Raw genomic sequence first — 11917 nt, 5'->3', positions numbered from 1 at the left:
TGTAACGCAGCCACCGTGAAGTCATAAAAGCACATTTCCAGAAATGGACAATAAAATGATCTACCTCAATTAATTTAACATGACAAAAATAAGTAAACTACCTGAGTGAAAAGCGTGTTAACTTTTTCTAGGAGCTCACCCAGCCTGGAGCGAAGGCTCCAGCAAGCCCAAACCGGTTCGCACATGGAGCCGAGGCCGGTTTCAACTGGCGTGTTGCCGTGGAAACGCCTGAGCTATATATATGCTAGCTGCTGCCGCTTTACCGGCTTCATTCAACTCAGAGCAGCCGTTGAGGAGCAAGAGTACGCGAGGTCGAGAGCTTGAAAACCCATTTTCTTTTCCAGCATTCTGGTCTAATGGGAAAACTCTTTGTAAATGCTTTTTAAGGTACGTAATACGGAACTGTATTTCTTGCTTTTATACACGACGTTCTGGGTCAGTGAAGACGAGTTGCTTTAACACTGCGACAAAGTTAGCTTAGCAGTGTTAGCAGCGAGTTCATTCATTGAAAGCACTGCATGGCGGTAATGTCAGATGAGAGAGAAGTTCTTTTTGACCACTATTATAACGCCTAGGCGATTCAACCACCCAAAGATGTCGAGAAATTGGATCCTAGCTATATTTATTCCTCGGTTAGCTAACGTTAGGTTAGTTTGCGCGGTTCTGTTTCGGTCATGGCTGGTGCCGCATTTAGCTAACGGGCTGCCAATGCTGAGGCCTGTATTAACATAGCTTATATATGAACAAAGTACCCTTTTAAGTGATGTTAGTAGGCAGTACACAATAAACGAAGTTGTTTTCAAGATAAGTAACGTGTCTAACCTCAATCTAGCCGGCTTTCAAATGTGGTAAAATACACCTTTTCAATCCACGTGGCCGGTCATTTGAGAGGAACCGTGTCACTATCAAAGCGCTGAGAAAGTTGACGCAGCTGGTTCTTAACTACATATTATTCCCTTGTGTATTAACATGGAACCTTTAATTGAGTTCTAGCCTTTAAATGTGAGCCGCTGTGTCGCATGCTGGTTTCAACCCCGTGTTCCGTTAACTAACTATAAATTGTAATCTGGCTCTGTCTGAGCTCTGAGTGTTTAATCCCAGACTGGGTTACTAGACTGTAGCGCCCCTCACAGGAGGGACAGACTCCTGTTCCACTCTGGCAGTGTTAGTCCTCGGCCAGTTGTGGGTGGTCTCGCCAAGTTAACCAAAAGAAATTAAAATAAGCATTTTATTCTTTTTTTCCAGTCTCCACATATTCTTCATATTGATATTACATCCGATATGTATTTAAGCAGTAGTCATAATAATTTCTGGATGATTTGGTGTCCGGCACTGATGCTTGTCTCTTGACTGACTTATAGAGGGCAAAGCAATCCCAGAATGATATAACCAGACACTCACTCACAACGCCTTCTTCTTTTTAGACTACTCGCTTGAGGAAAGCACACACTGGCTGCTTTGCTGGCCCTGGCCTTGAGGCTTATCTGAAAGGATTCAACTTCACTGGGGAACCACCTTGGGTGTTCTGAACTCAGCTGGCATTAGACATTTTATAATTCCATCTCTTTCTGTCCAAGTAAGTTTTAAATCTTTTAATTACTTTTTGTGTAACATTTTGAAATTGGCAGATTAAGTAATATTTACCTTGTATTGTAGCTTCTTTAAATCAGCAATAAATGCACAGTAGCTGTTCAGTAGTTCATTTATTGCTGGCTGCAAATGATAACTTTGTTTAAAGTGTTCTTTTGACTGTAATGCTATTTGTCCTTGTAAAATAGTTCATAAATGTGGATTTGTCAGAGGGTAGCCTTTGTACATTCTGCAGCTGTTATTACTATTAACTCTTATGCCTGAGAAGATAAGACCCAGCTTTGACGTAGTCATACTTGTCATGAACAGATAATGACTGTGGTTGGGGGTTGTTTGAGGATGTTTTGTCACACCTTGTTCCTCTTTCTGCAGTTTTCTTTTGCTGTCAAATCTTGAATTGAGACCATGAACACCTTCACTCCCACCGACTTTGACTTCACCTTCCTGGAGGAGGGATTCTGTGCACGGGACATTGTTGAGCAGAAGATCAATGAATTGTCCTTATCAGTGAGTTTACTCCTTTCACACAGTTTTTGATGACATTTATCTTGTGTTGACCATGCTACTAGGTGTTACCTGTATTGATCACACTTTTCATCCTGGCTCTGTAGGATGACAAGGATGCGTTCTATGTGGCCGATCTGGGTGATGTCCTTAAGAAGCACCTTAGGTGGGCACGTGCCCTGCCTCGTGTCACACCTTTCTATGCAGTCAAATGCAATGACAGCAGGGCTGTCGTGATGACGCTGGCGTCTTTGGGAGCAGGCTTTGACTGTGCAAGCAAGGTTTGTTCTAATTTTATTGTTTCCTTTTTTGGTGAATATACAGCTTAATTGTTTCACAGAGATAGAAAAAGTAAGTAGTAGAAACTGCATTGAATTAACCAATCTGTCCCGTCAATCTCCTTCTAGACTGAGATCCAGATTGTGCAATCTCTGGGAGTGGACCCCAGCAGGATCATTTATGCCAATCCCTGCAAGCAGGTGTCCCAGATCAAGTATGCTTCTGCCCACGGGGTTCAAATGATGACTTTTGACAGTGAAGTGGAGCTGCTGAAGGTGGCTCGTAGCCATGACAATGCAAAGTGAGTAGACTTTCTTTGTCTGCTGTGTGTGTGTTCTGAGTAAATGTAGAACATTGTGATTGTTTATTGTCTGTAGTCTCTAACCCAGAGATATCTCTGCAGACTGGTGCTGCGTATTGCAACAGATGACTCTAAAGCAGTGTGCAGGCTGAGTGTCAAGTTTGGAGCCACGCTGAAGAGCAGCAGGCTGCTTTTGGAGCGGGCGAAGGAGCTAGGTCTGGATGTCATTGGAGTCAGCTTCCATGTGGGCAGTGGCTGTACTGACCCAGAGACATACAGCCAGGCCATCTCAGATGCACGCTGTGTTTTTGATATGGGGGTAGGTTAACAGTTACACAGCCATACAGTCAATTATAGCTCATTTGATTGTGTACATTGGTGCGTCACTGCTGCATACTTGAACTTGCATCTGAAATTTGCATAATCTTTTAGGCCGAGTTGGGCTACAATATGACCCTACTGGATATCGGTGGAGGCTTCCCTGGCTCTGATGATTCCAAGCTGAAGTTTGAGGAGGTGTGTATCACTTATTTCTGTTTTCCATATGAGTAATGGGACTGAGGTGTGTCTGTGGACTACCTCCATTTTAAAATGTCAGAAAATTGTTTTAGGTGGCTTTAAAGATGTTTATTTTGGTTTTATCTTTGTTTCTTAGATAACCGCTGTGATCAACCCTGCACTGGATAAGTACTTTCCTGTAGACTCTGGCGTGAGGATCATTGCCGAGCCTGGCCGATACTACGTAGCCTCTGCATACACGCTAGCTGTCAACATTATTGCAAAAAAGGTCATCATGAAGGAGCAGTCAGGCTCTGATGGTAAGTTTTTGTGTTTTATTTGAGCTGATGAGTTTATTGATCACATTCCATAGAAAATTGAGTCTAACAATTTGTTCCTTGTTTTTCCTGTACATTAAAAAATTCAGAGGAAGATGATTGGACCAGTGACAGAACCCTAATGTATTATGTAAATGATGGGGTTTATGGCTCGTTCAACTGCATCCTATATGATCATGCACATGTGATGCCTGTTCTTCACAAGGTATGGATTTAAATATATTAACACTGTTGATTTGATTGTTTTAAGCCTTAATAATCCATAAACTAAAGTGAGACTTTAAGGGTATTAGCTTGGTCACAGATTGGTGACACTGCTGTTTGGTATTGCTTTGTAGAAGCCCAAGCCTGATGAGCGCATGTACCCATGCAGTATTTGGGGTCCCACCTGCGATGGACTAGATCGCATTGTGGAGCAGTGTACTCTGCCTGACATGCAGGTGGGAGAGTGGCTTCTGTTTGAAAACATGGGTGCTTACACTGTTGCTGCCTCTTCCACCTTCAACGGCTTTCAGAAACCAGACATCCATTACATCATGTCCCGAGCAGCCTGGTGAGCGCACGTTTTACTGATATTTTTTTTTATTATTTTTTTTTATTTATTTTTTCTCAAGATTTTTAAAAACTGAATTCATTTGTTGTTTTATTTGTAAACTTGGCACACTCTAAATTAGAGGCCCTCATCTCTCAAAAGTCTCCAAGTGTAAGTAAAAGCTGAATTTAAGCTTAAATGCTTGTTGTACTGAGAGAAGTGTTTCCTCTCTTTTTAGGCAGTGCATGCAGCAGATCCATGCCCAGGGGATGCCTGCTCTGGCAGAAGATCAGTGCCCTGGCAACATGCCATCACACTGCGGTCGTGAAAGCAGTTTGGAGCTGCCTGCTAAGCCCTGTGCACCCCGTGTGCTCTGAGCCGCCACCTCACCATAGATTTGGTACAGATAAAGGCGATGCATTAAGTCATTTGTAACTGATTCTCTAATAGTGACACAATTTTCTGATGCCCCCTGTTGCTGTGAGGGTTAATTGTGCCAGTAGTTCAAATTTTGCAGTTATAAAGCACTGTGTCAGTTCTTACCTGTGCCAGGTCTGTGGTGCGTACTCTCAGACTATTGTAGACGCACACTTCATTCAGTCTATTTTATTTTATTTTATTTTTTATCTTATTTTTAAATGTCATTACTTCATATTTGTATTCTTACAATATGTAAGGCCAGTTACTTGACAGGAGAATAGGAGAGAGCAAGAAGTGTTTTGTGTGTTTTGAAGGTCAACTGCCGTTGAAACCTATCCTCCTGAGCTTCCCTTGATTTTAAGCTATGAATGCATTTCAACCACTACTATGGACTGTTTTGTTCACAACCACAGAGGGACGCAGGGGAAATGTTTCATCATGAATTCTCAGATCTCATCACTCACAGGAACAATACATTCCTCCTTTGATTCTCCTATTTAAAAATGTTTTGCAAACTTTTTTTTTTTGTTAAACAAGTAAGTTAATAATAATAATAATAATAATTATTAAGTAGAAACCAGTAATTATCATGACACATTTCAAAATTGATATGAAAGAGATGGGATTGCACTCATATTGCTTTCCTATGGAAACCTTTTTTTAATGTTTTGTATTTTTTTTTATAAATAAAATATAGCTGTAAATGTGTGCTTGCTTGTTTTATAATTATCCAATAACAGTGTCATCAGTTTTAATGCTGAAGAGCAACTAGGGTTTTTAAACTGGAATTTTTAAATGTGAATTCAAATCCAATCCAACTGCATGATTAAAAGAATTGTGTTCATCACAATTCAAAATATGTAGCATCATTTAGGTGTAGTAAAGTTTTTGTACTCTGGGTTCCTGCTGGCCTTGTGATTGTGGGCTGCTCTTGGATTTTAAATGTGCAAGTATCATTTAATCTTTTAGCCCAGTGTACAATTGATAAATATGTAAATATTAAATTATTTGTTATTACGAAGTTACCTGATGCAATGGCAAGACACAATAACAGCATTAGAAGACGATTTGCTGTATTTATGGCTGAAACAGATTATCAAGTAATTCTAATGTTGAACAACCTATGTTTTACTCAAAGGTCCTGCTCTTCAGTACAATAGGAGAGAATATCATCACTGTACCAAGAAAAACAACTATCTCCAAAAATTTTGCAGGAGAAGGCAAAAATGTTCTTTACTTTCAATGAGTTAAAGTGAAGAGGTTGCATTTGAAGCAGTTTTGGAGCATTTCTATTGGTCCAATCATGAAATTTTCACACAATACAATGGATAGCCGCTTAACGTAAGTTATGCAGAAAACTAAAAATGGCAAAAAAAATGGAGATCCTTTGGACAGTAATGATATATAACTGACGACAGCAGTGCCAGAGGAAATTCAAAAGGCAACTCCCATGGTACCAGCTGTACCACTATAACAGTTGATTAGAATCCCATAAAAGCACTGAAGCCCATAGAAGCTGTCCTGTTAAGGAAGGAGATGGTGTTGAGCGTTTTCATTAAATTGCACTGAAATTTCTGCACCATATTAAACAGCTTTATCTTTGATAGGGGAGACATTGGTGATGTCTTTTATGTTCAAGAAACCAACATTACTCACTGAAAAATATTTAAAAAATAGAATGTTTTTTAGGAAAAAAGCCCTTATTTTCACCATATGTTTTGGCATCAAATAGGTGGGTTATTTGCTTTTTTACTTTCTACATATTTTTATTTATCATTATGAACCCAGACCTCACTGTACCTCCTGTCCCAAGAGATGTGATTTCCTCCCAGTCATTAGACTAGTGCTTTCTATACCATATACAGTACTGTGCAAATGAAATAATGATATGTAAATCTATTTGAGCAGTAGACATTTATTAAAAAAACAAACACTGGAATTAATACAAACAAACCAACAGTACATTGTGATTTTGCAGAGATTAACTATTTCCAAGCCTTTCTGAGGGCAGTTTACAGTTATCATCCAACACCTAGTTTATCTAATCAGTCTTTCATTGAATTAAATCAGATGCGCCACTGATGTAATTTAACAAATCCATGCAATGACTGGAGTGCAGCACTGGACATGTTCTATGCTCTTCCAACATATAAATTTTAAAAAACAAAAGTAACATTTTAAGAGTCCTTTGTAGATGTTTACCTTGGCTTTATCTAACAATCAACTAAATAGGTATTAAACTAACTTTCAATTAAATGTAATAGATTTGATTAAATCTAAACCAAAACTTTAATTTCAACCCTAAACCTAATCCTAAACCTAACCGTAACCCTTTTGAAAATCAAGGACTCTGACCAGGCTGTTTGTTAACAATTAAAGCATGTATAGATGCAATTAAAGCATCTTCCTATTTGTATTACTCTAATGTTGTGTAGTGCCTTTTACTAGAGTAAACACACTCAACTGCTGAGATAAATAGTTTTAAACAATTTTCTTGGCTGCTTTAGACTTCTGCACAGTACTAGATATTTTGACTCTGTGGATTACAGTGGGGTCCAAAAGTTTGAGACCACATTAAAAATCTGGCATTTAGTTTTCATTTAAACCAGAAATAAACAACAAAGTGTTTTAGAATTTAGAAAAAAATAAATAAACACAGAAAAGTTATGAAAAGTAAAATGAAATATCAAGAATCTGCACTTTTTCTAGGACACTATTCAAATTTAAGCAAGTTGGGGACCATGGTAAGGCTTTTTTAGTCGTATCTCTTCCACTGAAGATGATGTTCAGGCGACTCTCAGATGGGTTTGATTTTTATCAGAGGCTTTGTGGAGTCCAGCTCGAGTGCACACCGTAATTAAAACAAAAATAGGAAAATACTACATACTAAGAAATTCTGAAATTCAGCTAAATATTTTCAAAGTTTCTACTTTCCACTGAAATTGTTATGCAGATAATATACACTGTAATGAAAAACTCTACTAACTTGGAAAAGAATTCAAAATAGAAGCATTTCTTTGGTGGTATTCATTCCCTGCTATGCAGGGTTCTTGCAGTTCTAATCTCTGCTGCTGGGTGGCAGTGTTTCTCTATGTAAGTCTTCAGTGTGGAACAACTCAGTCACGCATTACAGTAATAAACTGTTACTGTAATGTGTGAGAAAATACCATGGATTCTCTTCTCCCTGCTGGTTTAGAACATCAACACAGGTAAATCGAAATGTTAAATGCTCCATAAGCATTTCAATAGCCAGACAAGCACAAACCCCCTTTTCAGTCCTCCATACAGACTTTTCTAATCTCTCCCTTTCTTGCCTGAATGCTCTACCAGTTTGCTTATCACTTCTGCAGCACTTGGTTCCACTAGTTTCCCTGCCACTGAGTCTTAGACATGACTCACTGCTATACGCCAGTCACTGCAGGCTGAGGGAATTCGTCCTAGGCCCATTTACTGTTTCTATCCTGTTCAATTTGTGCTTCATCAATTCCACACACAGCTCCTCCTGTCTCCATCCTCGGTGTGAGCACTTCTGCTTGTTTGAAGGGGCAGCACCAGTCAATATCCCCTCCCCCACTTGCCATTATCAGGGAATCAAATACCTGAGGAGCTGCAGGCAGGATGCATTCAACAGTGCACCTTGGCTAATTAAGCGGCACGATTTGCAATTGTTTATAAGGCGTGCTGCTGGTAGCTCAGGGAAGGCATGCAGCTGCATAATCCTCTGGGACAGAAAGGTTCCTCACGACAGTTTGCTGAGAGCTGCATGAGCATAAAATCCATCTCTTTAGACACCGTCTAAAAACAGAATTACCAGTGAGTGGATGAAAATATATGAGGAAAATAACAAGGTTTGCTCGGTCTCTCAATTCCATGGGGCACACACAGCAGCTGAACTCAAGACTACTGGCTGAGCTTTCCTTCTACTGTAAATCTAACCAGTAAGACCATTTTTTGACAATTTTATACAAGAAAATGTGTAATTGGTTTAGTTTTGGAATTAATTCATAGTGCTATAACACATGCAAAAGTCAAAAGGTTTGTCCTCTTTTATTTTTGTTTATTTACAGGACTGTGCAAAAGTCAGAGACCACATTTCATTTATTTAATTTCCAGTCAAAACAGCCATTAAGTACAAGTTTTTCATTTTTCAGGAGATCTTCCAGAGTAGATTTCAGGACTTTCCAAAATTGTAGTTCAAACAACTGTGATGTCTAAAAAACATGCAAGATCACCAAAACTGTTATCAGATTAACATTACATAAAGCTTTTATCTTTGATGGAAAAATGAGAAAATCAAGCTTGACTCTTGCTTTAGAACGGAAAAGTCTGAAATGGATGTGTAGCTGTCAAGAAGCCATTACTGAGGAACAAAATACGAAAGAGAACATTTGCAAATCAAATAAAGAGGCTGTTAGTGTTCCCAGAACAATCAACTGGCCACCCCAGAGTCCAGACCTCAGCATCACCGAATGTGTTTGGGATTGCTTGGTGGTCGCGACTTTTGCACAGTACAGTATGTGTCATAAATATCTGACCCTGTGAAACACTGAGGTGATGCTTGACACAAAAAAAAAAAAACAACCACTATTTCAATCCAAAAAGGAAGCACAACATTTTAATGCAAACAAAAGGGGAATTGTCACAGTAACACTCCAGAACTTTTATATTAATAGCACAGTTACAGTTTCTTTATAAATACTGCAAGACATCTGTTATAACCATGAACAGCAGTTTAGAACAAAAAAATGTCAAGGCTAGCTGGCTTAATGCTCTGCTCTGGTGCCAGGGTCATAACTGTCATGGAGGGATTTAAGTTTTACGTTTATGATCACAATTTAGACTCGATTTTTCCTTCATTCTCGCCCTGTTTAACTAGAAGTGTTTACTTAACGTCTGAGAAGTCACAGGGGAGATTCCAGTGACACTTCGCTTGACATGTTCCCGATGGCATGTTAATGACTGTGCTGGAAAAAGCCAGTCGTGGGGTCAGAAGCATCCCCATGACTATCTCCGTCAAGTAGCATCTTATGACAGGCCAGTTTCTATGGCGATGGGAAACAGAAAACGATGAAGTCCCAGATGCGCAATCTACATTACTGAAATGTGCTATCTGACAGGTAGTGCATGAAGATACAGCATGTGGCACACTGAAATAATTCGTCTTTTTCTGATGGCAGAGTAATATGACACTGAGAGAAGAATAAGAAAAGTAAAAAGAAAAAGGCATTCACATTGGGCTTCACTATATTCCATAGGGGTGCACCATTAACAACAATAATGGCAAAGAATACAAAACAACGATATCAGTACAGTCCTTACATTCACCACAACAGTAATATAAAAATTTTGTCAAAATACATGCAACAGCAAGGTTGTAAGCAAACCGTCTGACAAAATGCAGAACCACAAACAGGATAAATCCATTGCATTTATAAAAGAACAGCCAATCACAAAGGCACACTGATGAACGTCCATGCAGTCCAGGGGGAGGAAGCTGAAGGGTGCTGTGGATCTAGAGACTGCTTGCATTTTCAACCAGAAACATATCAATGCGCACAAAACAATGCCAATATAACACTTGGATGTAATTAAAAAAAGAATCCAGCTAAAACAAAAGTAAGACTGAGATCATTCTACACTTAGAACCTGCTTAAACTCTCAGTCTTATGCACTGCTCACTAAAATGAAGTGACAGTCCTTAACAGTGCTGCCTTTTCACAAACACATTCTTTTTTTCCCCATTGTTCCATTAACCATTAAAACACAAACGCAGAGAAAATTACACAACACCACATTCCCATTCCATAATATGTGGTACTCTGAAGCATAATGGTACTAGGACTGATGACTGAGCTCTTGACCTCAATCCTCAAAATCCACATTCGCAAATTGGTCCAAACCAGAGGTTCTGTGACATGCTGTGAAGGAATCAGTGAATCTCATACTGACTACAGTGATAAAATTCACAGTGACATGAAAACTTACAGTGTGCACTTTGGACTCAAATGAACACTATTAGGATGTGCTATGCCGGCTGAAATCTCAATGGCTGAAGCTCAGAACTGGCTGGCACTGCTGGGGTCACACTGGAGAAGGCGGACAATAGAGGGGTCACTCCTGGCACCTTTGATAAACTCCTCCAGAGAAATCTTTCCTGTAACAGCAAAGCAGGACACTGACATTAAATATCACAAAGGATTTATGGACTCCTTATTCATAAACATATCAGACATTACTAATGCAAGGCTAGTAATGCTAGCCACTATGCTGCAGCTGTATACCAAGCCAATCAACCAATCAACTAGGTGAATGAAGAATCAATAATAAAAATAATGAAGCAGTGGCATATATATATATATATATATATATATATATATATATATATATATATATATATACATATATATATACATATATATATAGGGATAATGCTATGGGGTTGTTTTTCAGGGGTTGGTTTTCAGGCCCCTTAGTTCCAGTGAAAGGAAACCTTAAAGCTTCGGCATAACGAGACATTTTGACAGTTTTATGCTCCCAACTTTGTGGGAACAGTTTGGGGAAGAACCTTTTCTGTTCCAGCGTGACTGTGCCCCAGTGCACAAAGCAAGGTCCATAAAGGCTTGGCTGGGTGAGTTTGGTGTGGAAGAACTTGACTGGCCCTCACAGAGCCCTGAGCTCAACTCCATCGAACATCTTTGGGATGAACTAGAACTGATATTGCAAGCCAGGCCCTCTCATCCAACATCAGTGTCTGATTTTTTTTAATTGATTTTACCATCGTTGTTGGTGTCCATCTGTCTGAAAATCTTATCTGTCCTCTTCTCTGGAGTAGACTCATCCTCTGGCATCTTCATCACAGAAGAAACCATCTTATAGATAGCCTGAAGGACAATAATTAACACGTAACACAATGAAAACAATGCATTACCTACTAAAATGAACAAATCACAAATCAAAGATTTACTATCCAATATAATTTTGTACTAGTAAAACTGTTCTTGATTGAAATAAAAACTGAATGTACTATGAATGATGTTAGTTTCAAATATAATGACTTAGACTACAGTCTCTGAGAATACAGTCATTTGCAAAAAATTGAACACCCTGGTCAAATTACATGTTTTATTGATTTTAAAGTTTAAAATAAAGTTAACATGTCCTCTATACTGAACAAACATAAACATGTTTGTTCAGTATAGATAGAGGTATAGGTATAGAGCTTGTTCTGCAAAGGTTAGTGCACAATTTCTATTTATTTAGAGAATTTAACATACAGGGAAAATCTAAAAAAATAAAAATGTGCCATAACTATTTCACAAACCATTGTCAACTGTTTTATTTTTCTTCCCAATGTGTAAAATTCTGGAAAAAAAACTGCAATTGTGTGTTTTCTGCAGAGGATGTGAACTTTTCTTCACTTAGAAACCAACAAAACATGTCATTTGACCAGGGGCA

General features: G+C 38.8%; 2 protein-coding genes across 5 annotated transcripts in view; one reads left to right on the top strand and one right to left on the bottom strand.

Annotated features, from left to right (window-relative positions):
* Positions 1-270: 270 nt before the first annotated feature.
* odc1 (ornithine decarboxylase 1) lies at positions 271-5170 on the top strand. Its single transcript, XM_036593764.1, has 11 exons — positions 271-387; positions 1425-1576; positions 1963-2097; positions 2202-2375; positions 2502-2674; positions 2777-2993; positions 3107-3190; positions 3330-3492; positions 3600-3715; positions 3849-4063; positions 4281-5170. The coding sequence occupies exons 3-11, from the start codon at positions 1996-1998 to the stop codon at positions 4417-4419; spliced, it is 1383 nt and encodes a 460-aa protein (XP_036449657.1). The 5' UTR covers positions 271-387; positions 1425-1576; positions 1963-1995; the 3' UTR covers positions 4420-5170.
* A 1187-nt stretch (positions 5171-6357) lies between these two features.
* LOC118823467 (hippocalcin-like protein 1) overlaps positions 6358-11917 on the bottom strand; it is a 48295-nt gene continuing 42735 nt past the window's right edge. For all 4 annotated transcript variants that reach the window (XM_036593111.1, XM_036593110.1, XM_036593109.1 and 1 more), the window contains 2 exons: positions 11238-11343; positions 6358-10616 (listed from right to left, as the gene is read on the bottom strand). In XM_036593111.1, coding sequence (XP_036449004.1) covers positions 10519-10616; positions 11238-11343 — 204 coding nt within the window. In that variant the 3' untranslated portion in view covers positions 6358-10518. The remainder of the gene's footprint in view (positions 10617-11237; positions 11344-11917) is intronic.

The sequence above is a fragment of the Colossoma macropomum genome, unplaced genomic scaffold, assembly GCF_904425465.1.
Source record: "Colossoma macropomum unplaced genomic scaffold, Colossoma_macropomum, whole genome shotgun sequence".
Taxonomy (NCBI): domain Eukaryota; kingdom Metazoa; phylum Chordata; class Actinopteri; order Characiformes; family Serrasalmidae; genus Colossoma; species Colossoma macropomum.
This window is presented reverse-complemented; position numbering and strand designations above follow the sequence as displayed.

What these genes read in the sequence shown, in the direction of transcription:
- odc1 (XM_036593764.1), top strand. Translation starts at nt 1,996, where the DNA reads ATGAACACCTTCACTCCCACCGACTTTGACTTCACCTTCCTGGAGGAG. An exon ending in TCAATGAATTGTCCTTATCA is followed by an intron (nt 2,098 to 2,201) that starts GTGAGTTTACTC and finishes CTGGCTCTGTAG; the next exon opens with GATGACAAGGATGCGTTCTA. An exon ending in ATCATGTCCCGAGCAGCCTG is followed by an intron (nt 4,064 to 4,280) that starts GTGAGCGCACGT and finishes CTCTCTTTTTAG; the next exon opens with GCAGTGCATGCAGCAGATCC.